Genomic DNA, 12181 nt, shown 5'->3' with positions numbered 1-12181 from the left:
TGTGTTTCAGCTGCCTTGGATGGTCTCTTCATTCGGGCCACTCTGAAGAGGATGCACAACGCATAACCATTCCTGACAGCCTTAAACCTAGGCTCCTCCTTTCTTTCCTCTCATCTCTGACATATATTCCATAATATCACCCTGACCTCAATTTTGTGTATTCCACTCTCACATCACATATCCTTCATCCTTCAACTCATTTTCTCTAGAACACCAAATCAAGCAATCCTTCCACCCCAGTAAGACCTCCCCCTCTGCACCATCCCTCACAGGATTGTGTCCCTTACTCATATCTGCAACCACCTTAAATACCATGGAACCTGATCTTGACTATTCCATTTCATGCACCCTTAACTCCTCTGTCCCTCTCTTACTTCTTCATTCACACCTGGCAAAATCCCAACACTGGCCAAATCCAACTCTGTACCTACTCTGCACTTGTAACAGAGGTCATGAACATGACTGGAGAAAAAGTACCACCTTGTTGATTGGTCTCATACTAAATTCAGAATTAACAACCTTAAAAGGATCCTTGATCCTGCCTGACTCTAGACAAACATTTTATATATTCTCTCTAAATCTGAAAAACTACCTCCCTGGTCCTCATGCTGCACTGATGAAATTATTTCCTATTTCTCGGAGAAAAATAAAGCAATAAGCATATTTCCATAAGCCTCTCCCAGGTGTTCTCACCTCCCTTCATTTCTATCCAAATACCCTGACTTATCCTCTCTACTTTCTTAGAGCACCTGTCTATACTCCTAATAAGGCCAGTCTCTGCATCCATTTAATAGATCCCTTTCCTCTCATCTAATCAAGCACATGGCCACAGAAGAACTTCATCATTATCAAATTCTCCTTCTCAACTGGATTTTCCTCATCAGTATAGAATTATTCTAATATTTATCTCTCATATTAAAAAATAACTTTCTTTTGGTTACACTTTCCCTTCTAGCCATTTTCCCATTTTTCTTCCCTTTACCTCAAAAATCCTTGAAAGTATCAGCTACTTTTGGGGTCTCCATTTTGTTCTCCCATTCTCATGAATCTACTTCATTCAGGCTTGTGGTCCCGCCACTGGATAGAAATTGTCATTGCCCAGTTCATCAACAATATCACAAAGCTAAATCCAATGGTTATTCTCAGTCTTCACTATAAGTTGAAATATCCAAAGCATTTAACACATCTGAGGTGCTTCCTTCCCAGAAATACTTTCTTCACTTGTTTACCAGGACAGAGAACATGTTCTCCTAACCATTTATCCTCAGTTTCATTTTTCTGTAATTATTTCCCATCACTTCCCCCAAGCTCTTAAAAGTTAAACACCAGGGGATCCCTGGGTGCCTCAGTGATTTAGCGCCTGCCTTGAGCCCAGGGCGTGATCCTGGAGTCCTGGGATCGAGTCCCACATCAGGCTCCCTGCATGGAGCCTGCCTCTCCCTCTGCCTGTGTCTCTGCCTCTCTCTCTCTCTCTCTCTCTCTTTCTCTCTCTCTCTGTTTCTCATGAATAAATAAACCTTAAAAAAAAAAAAAAGTCAAATACCCCTGATCTCAGCCTTTGGGCATCTTCTCTTTTCAATTTCCCTTCAGTTCTTTGGTGATCTCATCCAGTTTCTTGTGTTTAAATATTGTTTATAGACTGACCACTTCCAAATGTGTATTTCCAGCAAGGTCTTTCCCATGAATTCAAGACACATAAGTCCAATTATTTAACACATCCACCAGGGTGTTGAAAATGAATGTCATACTTAATATGTCCAAAACTGAGCTCCTGATCAACAACTCCCTGCCCCTCAAACTAATTCCTTGTGGATTTTCCATCTAAATTAAAGACAGTGCTAACTTTTCTATATGCTAACACTGATATTTTGGGGTTATCTCCAATTCCTTTTTTAATTTCATAACCATAGTAATTTTAGCAGCTCCTATTCATATATATCCAGAATCCAATCACTTTTCAGTATATCCACTGCTACTTTTATTCAAACCACCATCACCTCTTATCTGTGGCAATAGCTTTCTGAATGGTCTCTGTTTTTGTCCTTTTTGTCTATATGTGTGTATATATATATATATACACATATATACACATATGTATATATATATATATATCCTCCTTCATATATATGTGTGTGTATGTATGTATGTATTTTTGTAATTAGTGCTCCTGCTATACTTTAGCTCTTGCTAAATCTAAGTGAGATCACTGTCTCTCTAGCTCAAAACCCTACAAGAGTTGAACATCTCACTAAAAGCAAAAGACAAAATTAATTAAGGCATGATAGCATCCAGCCCCATAACTTCCTAACTTCATATCTTATCATCCTCTCCTTTGCTCACTCTGGCCTCCAACCACACTGGCATCTTGATGTTTCTGACACATTCCAGGCACGCTTCTGTTTTAAGGCCCTTGTAATTGCTGCTTCTTCATCTAGAACTCTTTCCCCTTAAATACCTTCTCCCTGTCTTCAGATCTTTTCTCAAATGTACTCTTCTCTCTCACCCTAATCTCACTCACTTTCTGGCAATGAATAAGCTACACATTTTACACATTTATTTTGCTTATTCTCTCTCTACCAACCTAAGATCCATGAGAAGTCTCTTTTTGGTCTTATTTTTTACTGCTGTAACTGCAGTGTTGAAAATGGTACATAGCACATTGTAGAAACTCAATATATAGGTTGAGAGAGAGCATATTTGTATGCTAAAGCAGGCAGTACAACAAGGAGAATGACCCAATGCGATTCCCCTTCATCCTCCTGAAGAGGAATAGTTTGCCCCCATTTTACCAGCACTTCCAGAAAGGCAGAAATTGCTATGCACCTCTGCCTTGTTCCCTCTGTAACCGCAAGGACCTGTCGAAGTTCACAGTACTACCACAAGTGTGGGGTTGAGCTGAGTTTTTAAAAGGTATAAGAATAGGGACATCATTAAATGTTCTCATTCATTTGGGGAATATAAATAATAGTGAAAGGGAATAGAAGGAAAGGGAGGAAATATATATGGGTAGGAATATAAATGGGTAAGAAATATCAGAAAGGGAGACAGAACATAAAGACTCCTAACTCTGGGAAACGAACTAGGGGTGGTGGAAGGGGAGGAGGGCAGGGGGTGGGGGTGACTGGGTGACGGGCACTGAGGGAGGCACTTGACGGGATGAGCACTGGGTGTTATTCTGTATGTTGGTAAATTGAACGCCAATAAAAAATAAATTTATTATTAAAAAAAAGAATAGGAACATCAAATACAGTGAAAATTGGTCTAAAAAAAAAAAAAAAAGCCTACAGAGCCAACTTCAGCCCTTTTACAAAGAATCTGTGTTTCTTACCTTAATTCACAATGTCTATTGCAGATTAGATAGGCACCGAAGTAAAATCAGTCTCATGGGGGCTATCAGAGAGCATACCAGCTTAAAGGGCAGGAGTGTCCAGTCTGAATACAAAGAGACTCCTGTAGCTGTTAATAAAACGAATGGCTTTGGGCTATTACTGAAATATGATATTTCTCAAGGATCCTTTAAAGTTTGTTTGTTTAAAGATAATTTACTGATTTCTATGAGTCCACCAACAGAGGCTTTAATGACACAGTCTTCCTCCCAAATCATGATCTGGGTCCACTTTGTGGGACCAGTGGGTAGGGTAGGAAAAAGTACAACAGTGTCTGTGGACTGAAAATTTGTTAAAACTGCTGTATGGAAATTACATACACCAATGGGATCATAATGCAAATGTCTTGACAAAGATAAAAAATGAATTAACATGGACAGAATTCAGAGGCAGAAAACACCCCCTTAGAATTCTGGAAGAGTCAGTCACTTTTCAAATGTGTATCACAAGAATATAACTTATTTGGCTCTTGTTCAATTGTGAGGAATATTAGTCCTAGGTTTAATTTACTAAGGACAAACCCAGGAACAAAGCTAAACATAAAACTACTTGTGATCACAGGAAAAAGAAACACAATGCAGAAAATGCCTCACAATAGAATACAACCACCAGATACCTCCAGTAACACTGTCACCTTACAGGAAAAATATACTGATAACATTTGAGAATATTATCCAGAAAAGTCCACAGTGTCAAAAATTAAAATAAAATAAAACAAAAAGCAAAGAAATGCATACTTTTCTTTGTTGCCAACCTTTTGAATCCAAATATTTGATGATGAATCAATGCAGATGGTAAAAACTTAGAGAAGGAATTGTATCTCTAATGGTTGGGATCAATTAGTGGAATTACTGGAATTCTATATAACTCGAAGAGAATAATGTTTATATCTTGACCTTTGTCATACGTACCTCCATCTCCTTCTCCACTAGCATTGGCCTCTGCCATTTCTGCGCCATCCAGTTCAGATTCACAGCCTAAATCCAATGTTCCGTCAGCTGGGCATGATGACTCCTCTTTCTGTATTATTTTTAAAAAATGATATTTATGGAGATATACTGACAACTGAAAATATTTAAAATACTTTCAGAGTCCTAAAGTATTACCACTGTTACTTGTGATTTGGAATTTCAACAGATTTTTTTCTTAATGTAAAATCTCTAAAAAATATGAATTAAAAAAAAAACTGGGAAAAGCACATTGCCACAGATGACTTTCTTAAACCTCTTAAAATCTGTACAAAACAAAGTTTCCTTTTGATATTCATTGTTTCCTTTTTTTCCCCAATTCTACACTTTTATATTAGAAAATGGCTTCACAACTCAGAATTTTACCAGTAAATTAAATACCCAAGTAGCTACAAAAAGCAACTGAAATAGTACAAGTCTTTTTGATTAACCTGTTATTTTCTGAAACACACAGTAAGAAGGGTCCCATACTTTTAGTAGCAGAGAAGGAACCCCTGGTTCTTCGCCAGGTATAACTTTTAACATTAAAAACCATCTTCTCAAAAGAAATGAATGAACTTTAAATGTAATCCATCATTTATTAGAGCAGTGACTTATTTTTAACTTTATAAGAAATAATACATTGATTTATTTGTTCCAAGTTACGCAACCATTTGTAGATCATCAGCTTTTGTCTTCTGGAATTTTGCATCTTAGATAGCATTTCCCATTCTAGTAGGGAACGGGATTACACTAAAATAATTAAGACTCCATTATCTGAAGCTTTTTATTTCATTTCTCTATTCTTCTCACACAACAATTATGCATTATTTAAAATTCCCTTGATACACTGCTGTTTCAAAATTGAATAATTTAAATCAGCAACTTTTCAGGAATACTGGATAAATTTATTTTATAAAAGACAACAATGTGTACAGGTGTGAAGCCTGTATATCAACTGAGGCCATAAAGTTGAGGCCAAATAGTTTACTGCAACCATGATCATCTAAAGCTCTTGGCTGATGATTCATGGCACTCCTCCATGTAAATTTTTAAGAATCAAGAATTTTAAGGAAGCCACAACTATTTTCCATTACCATATGTTAGAGTGAAACCACAGATATGCTTTCCTTGAAGAAAAATGTCATTGTTTATTCTTAATATGAAATCATTTTTAAGACATCTGAAAACATTTAAAAGGCATAGGGGTCATTTTTCTACCCTTCACCCAAATCTAATTTTGTTTACCTTCAAATGTCTGAAAAAATGCATGATACACAGTAATAACAGACATAATATGCAGAACAATCCAACTTACTTTGAGAGCATAGAGGCCTGACTTTCCAGGGATTTTGAAGAATGTTCCATCCCCTATTCGAGTGTTAGTGTGAAGCATTGCATTCAGACAGGCTAATGGAGAAGTTCCACTAGAAAATAAAAGTGTACAAAAATGAAGCAATCTGAGATGTAGTTTCTGTGGCAAAACTGTTCCCTCAGTCTCTCTCTCTCTCAAAAAAAAAAAAAAGAAAAGAAAAAAGAAAAAAAAAAAAAAAAGGACCTTCTCACATGCCTTTTTAAAATATCCTCCCAACCCCGAAAACATCTACATTACAATAACAGGCCAGTCCAGTTTTGCCAAAGTTAATCAGATGCATCTGTCTTATAGGCTCCAGGCAAAAAGTCTCCTGAATTGAAATTATGCTTTTATTCATAAAGCAACCAACACTCTATTTCAAAGAAACCAAAGCCCAAATGTTTATGTGCTGTTACTTTACAAATAATACCATGAAGCCTCAGTTTTTAAATATTACAGACAACTTGATGGTTGCACTTGAATGATCAAATAAACCAAGTTCAAGGACAGCTCCATCCTATAGGTTGAAAAGCAACAAAAGAATAATAAGAAACCAGGGAAGAACTGATTTGAAATTACAAGTGTTTAAGTTACTCACAGGACTGCATTTCTCACACAGCCAAATAAAAATCTATATCTGTGTTTATACCTGATACAGCTTCTACAATGACATCCTTTTCTCAGATTTGTCAATAAAAAAATAAGTGTTTGGGAATTCTTCCCAGCTTTATGTTCTATAATAAAGATGCAAGTGATTGAATTATGAAAATAGATTTTTAAAAGGAATCAAACAGCATTAAACTAACGATTAAGAATATCAAAGCACATATGAACAAATAGTATTGAAATGTATTCATTATACCTAGAAAGATGTTTTTGAAATGTATATGTATGTATTTTCTGGGGTAGACTTTAGAACCTTTTTTGGGTTTTGTTTGCAAACTAATATTTTTGCAAGCTGGAATTTGGAGCTATAATTATTACTTTCATTACTTATGTTTCCATGTATATTTTACTTCCTAATATGCTAAAACATCAGTATTTGGTTGAACCAATATGGATTAGAGGCTTTACTCCACCACATTGTGCCTTAGGGGTTCTAGGTATTTAATCCAAAATATTCTCAGATAAGAGTACCTCTAGGATATTAAGCTTTGAATTTCTATGATAGAAACATAATTTCATGTTATTTAATTAGAAGTTTCTAAAAACAAAAATTAGGAAATTTCTTACCTACTATGAAAACTCACCAATAAAATGAAAAAGCCAAATTTGCTGAGTTGCCACAGCATATACTTACACAGACATACACACATATGTGTGTATGTGTGTGTATATATACATAGCATATATACCCATTATGGTCATAAAGGTTTATGAGTATTATAATAATAACACTGTTATTTTAGGAAGCAGCTCCTCTGTGCCAACATGTCAGTATGATCCCAGTGGATCTGACAGGAAGTAAGAGCCCTAATATAAACAATGTAGTAATGACACTAACGTATACATGTTAATTGCATTGTGTGCGTTTACTTTAATATCTTTCCTCATGAAGCTTTTCCAAGTTTACAGACCTCATTTCATTATTTTTCCTCACAAAAGATTTTTTGCTCATATTTCAAGTGGGCCAGGCATACCTGATACTGTAAAATATATTCATCTCTCCTAGAAATATCTCTGTCCATGAACAAATTCCAGATAAATCATGCTGTACATGTTATGCTGAGCACTCCAAAATACCTATTTTTGTCATTTTCTCTCTAGATAAAAGCACAGACAATTTGAAGCTAGGAAATTATTATGCCAGATTTGTGGAGTTTTAATTTAGTGAAACTGTCAGAAACACAGACTTTCTGTAGAGACTTGGCAAGAAAATGTGAACACTACAAGTAAAATAGAATCCAATACATAAAAATGAAAGAATGTAGACTTTTAAAAATATAACAATTGTCCACCTAACATCGAACCTCACATACTTCCTGCTTCTTTCCTGAAGTCCTGACACAGATTTAGAATATGAAAGAATAATACAGATTTAAAGGCCACTAAAAAATGTTGAACAAATATAATTTAACATTGCTATAATTTACATTTTCTTTCTAAGGTACAGTAAGTGAAAGATAATTGTAGAAGATAAATTGCCTATTAAGTAGCAGTTTAATGCTATGCATGCTGCAAGTATAAGTGATAAGCACCCAGTTTCATATAAATAATAAGCTCTGTTGAGCATGAATATATTATTAAATTATACTGTTTATTAATTCCATAAACTCAAGACTTACTATGGAAATATTTAAAAATATGTACTTCAGAATCACATGACAGTGTATCTCCAAGTCTCAATGATCACTATAATTCTCCAAAATCTTTCCCAAAACAAACATATGAAATTTGTTTTATTTCAAAACTAAACAACATTTGCATTTTAGAAGAATTGGAAAATATTTTGCAATGAAATGCAAATTCTACAATTCAAATCATTGGCTGATTACTTAGTTGTAAGCATATCACCTGCATTTCTTTACAGAAAAAAAACTAATTATATGGCCCATTTTATCTAAAAACAATAAAACATTAGAATCAAAAGAAGTAAATGCTTAATAAAAGGTAACTGTTTCATCAATGCAGAATACACATAGGAAAATTATTTTTTTTAATCTTTCATACCATTTACTTATTGCTATTATTCTTAACAGCCTCATACAGTCTAGAAAATTTGGATTGCTTTTCCTGAAGAAATGAATGTCTTAATGTACTTCTATTGAACAGTAATAAAAGTCTTATTTATTTTTATTATTTTCATATTCAAAAAACCTAGAAAGTATGGAAAATATTAAGGAAAATATATGCATACATATTTAAATTAAGGAAAATATATTTATATGCATACATATTTAAATACATTTATGTATGAATATATAGTATAATGATTTACTGTGTGTATAAAAGATGAGGCAAATAAATGTTAAAAGTGTATTCTTAGCATAAACACCTTCTATAAGGCAATTCATATTTTTAATGAATTAAACACACTTCATTCACAGTTAAGGCAAGGGTTAATTACTTCAGTTGGCATTTAAAAGTTAAAAATTCTGTAATAAAAATATGTATATGTGTATATGTATGTATGAAATAATAAAGTGTTAACATTTTAACAAGAACAAAAAAAAACCTCTGAACTTTCAAAAGTTACTTACTTTCTAAAAAGACGAATTGGAAGAATCATGATGTCCCAAATTATAAAAGGAAAACGAAGAAAAAAGAAAGAAAATAAAGTTAGCTTTCCAACTTAAAATGCAATTCTGCATCTTACCATTTCAATAAACAGGACAATATACAAAAAAAAAACACACCAAACTTGTAGATTTGGCTGCCAATGGGGAGGAAAAAGTGGGGAGCTGAGGTAATAGGTACCTCGTACTTTCTTCCCTTAATGCCTCTACAACATTTTATCCGTAATGCACATGTATTTCTACATCAGGAATATAATTAGAAATAAATACAAAGGACAATATTTGTTCCTAATTCTTTTCTTTCTATTCCCTGTAATTGGGCCTTCCTATACACCTGCCAGGGTAGATATACAGCTTATTCTACTTGTTTGTTTTTCTCCCTAGACTGTAGGGTTGTGGAACCCTTCTGGTTTGTTTTCATTTCCCACAACCCCTGAAGCAGAACAGGGGTGGAATTTGGAGGCAGGGGAGCAGGCATAATTTAAACTGTCTAGACATCAAAGAACCCCCAGAGATGCTTTGCAGAGCCCTGGTGCTGTGCGAACTACAGAAAAACCATTGCTTTATCACATCAAATTGCTGACAGAACACATAAAATTTTACTAATAGTGCACACTTAGTGAATGAGCTGGATGGCTTATCTATTTTAATAATTTTAAAAACCACAAAAAGTACCCAGGGAATGCAAATGGAAGAATATTTATAGACATGACAAAGAAAATATCATAATTGTGGTCCTCCATTCCCTTATGTATAAAATAGCAAGGCTGTTCAATATTTAAGTAACCCAAATTTTAAACCACATTATTTCACTAAGCATCTCTTAAAATTGTCAGATGAAAGCCGTTTCCTAAAAATATTTTTAATCTCATTTTTCAAATCTGGGAATATCAAAAAATTAATCCCAAACAATGTCAGTCAAAAAACTCAATAAATTCAAGAAGCAATTGTTAAGCAATATTTGTTATTAATGTTATTGTGCTATTATTAATATAAATTAATAGAAACAATTACATGTTCACTGTCTTTCAAAACAATTCATAATAGCTCCTTTCAAGTATCTCCAGTGTTGATGGCCTAAGAAAATATCTTAACTATAAAGACTATATTTTTAAGAGGAAATTACGTGGGCCTCTGGTGTGACAGGTAATATTTTAGTTCTTGATGGAAGATCTTTGTGTTCACTATGTGAAAATTAAATTGATTACTTAGGACTTGCGCATCTAAGTCTTGTATATGTTACACTTCACCAAAATGTTTTTAAAATGTTAAAAAATGAACAATGCATTCTTGGATTTGTCTATTTATTTACATCTTTAATGGGTAGGTCATTACTAGTGGAAAAGAATAAACTATTTCTATCAGTGTGTGTGGATGACTCCTTAGCATACATAGGCACAGTGTACATTCGCTGAAAATCTGTAACTTAGATGCTTAAAAAATATTATAGAAAGGCAAGGCCAAATTAACTTCTTACTCTTTGAGAAAAATTACCACTAGTCTGGAATTTTTGAAAATGATAGAAAATAACAATCTAAAACTATACATGTTACCTACCTAATCCCAGCACATACAATGTTAACCAAAAAATTATCTATAGCAGCCCTGAATTTTGATTTTTGAAGACACAAATGGTGTCCCAAACTTTGTAGTGCCTCAAAGAAGATCACTAATTAACATTTTTAGTGAGCACAGACATATGAGAAATAACTAATATTAGAGTTTTAAAAATGTAAGAATAAATAGGGAGAACCAATTAGCTCAAGAGATGGGTCATGACAGAAAGATATTCTGCATATTTCCATGTGAAGAAAATCCACATGATTTTCAATTTTCAACACATCTCTCAGGTAATATAGAAATGTAGCCCCAGTACACTTATGAAGTGGATATATGAGGCATGAAATAATTACCAAGTGACATATGCTATGCAAGTTAATTCTTAAATGTAGAGAAACAGTTTCAGACTCCAAACCTAAACATTTGTCTCTGATTGGCTTGAAAAATATAAAAAGATATTCTTCTTAGAATATAAACAGAGATTTGAACTTAGACCTTTTATTCACTTTGGAGACATTACCAAGCTGCCACCAGACAGTGGTTCATACAATCATATTCATTAAATTGACTTTTTGTTTTAGGAGACAAGATTCTCAAAACATTAAAATAGGGACAAGAGTTGATCAGTATTATTTCTAAATAATATCTATAAGGAAACTAAGAAGTGAGCCTATAAAAGTATAAACTAAAGCCTATAATCCAAATTATAGTTTTTAAAGACCCCATCTAAAGTCTGAAGTGAGATGTCTAAAAATCCTTGGTTTATAGACATCACATGAACAACACACCACAGGTTTAGCTGGATATTGGCAACTGTTTCTCTACATGTCATGTGATCACTGCTATACCAGGAAAGGCAATAGAGCACAACGAATAAGGCTGTGGCTTCTGGAGCCCGTCAGCTTGGTTCAATAGTGGCTAGACCATTTACTAGCTGTGTTACTTGAGACTTAACCTCTCTAGGTCTCAGGTTCCTTGACTACAGAATGTGGATAATAAAAGTCACTATTTCTTAAAGGATTATTCTGAAGAATTAATGAGTTCAAACATGTAAAACATTTAGAAATACATCTGGCATACCTGAAGTGTTCAAATATTGTAAACTCTCATTATTATGAATACTACTCCTCCTCGAAGAGGTACAAAGGATGGCAAATGGAAAGAATTTAAATATTTCATAACTTGTCTAAAAAATGGCTCAGGTTTTTTTTTTCTAATTTCACTTTCACTTCATGAGCAAAAATAAGAGAAGACATGAGTGAGCTTATATTCCAACCCCATAGCCTTCAACATGTGAATAACATTGAAAATAACTTATTCAGTAAAGGTAGAAGGAAAAGAATGATAATAAGATCTATTATTATGGTTACATTTACTGAGCATTTCTAACGTGATTGCGTTTTCACGCCTATTATCTATACTCCTCGTAGCGACCATGAAATGTAAGCATGCTGTCCAGTTTAGCAGATGCAACTGAGGCTGAGAGATTAAGAATCTTACTGCAGTCAAATAACAACTAAGCGATGGAGCTGAAATCCAAATTCTATTCTGATTCCAAAGCCTATGCTTTTTCCAATCTCCCACATTCTTCTCCCCCCAATTGCCTCCTCCACTTAATTAACCTTGGATACTAAAAAAGAATATTTAGCACTTGAAGGAAACACACAAGGAAAAGCCAGATGCTGGCAAACAGTAAAT

General features: G+C 34.1%; 1 protein-coding gene across 8 annotated transcripts in view; it reads right to left on the bottom strand.

Annotated features, from left to right (window-relative positions):
• The window catches only part of ASXL3 (ASXL transcriptional regulator 3), a 188594-nt gene that overhangs the window by 116193 nt on the left and 60220 nt on the right, over positions 1–12181 (bottom strand). For 7 of the 8 annotated variants that reach the window (XM_072829175.1, XM_072829181.1, XM_072829178.1 and 4 more), the window contains 2 exons: positions 5652–5760; positions 4298–4406 (listed from right to left, as the gene is read on the bottom strand). In XM_072829175.1, coding sequence (XP_072685276.1) covers positions 4298–4406; positions 5652–5760 — 218 coding nt within the window. Of the gene's footprint in view, positions 1–4297; positions 4407–5651; positions 5761–7327; positions 7449–12181 lie in introns of those variants that run through there. The other variant, XM_072829180.1, reaches the window with a different exon arrangement.

This window comes from Canis lupus, chromosome 6, assembly GCF_048164855.1.
Source record: "Canis lupus baileyi chromosome 6, mCanLup2.hap1, whole genome shotgun sequence".
Classification (NCBI taxonomy): Eukaryota; Metazoa; Chordata; class Mammalia; order Carnivora; family Canidae; genus Canis; species Canis lupus.
The sequence above is the reverse complement of the archived record's forward strand: the minus strand, read 5'-3'. Positions and strand labels throughout refer to the sequence as shown.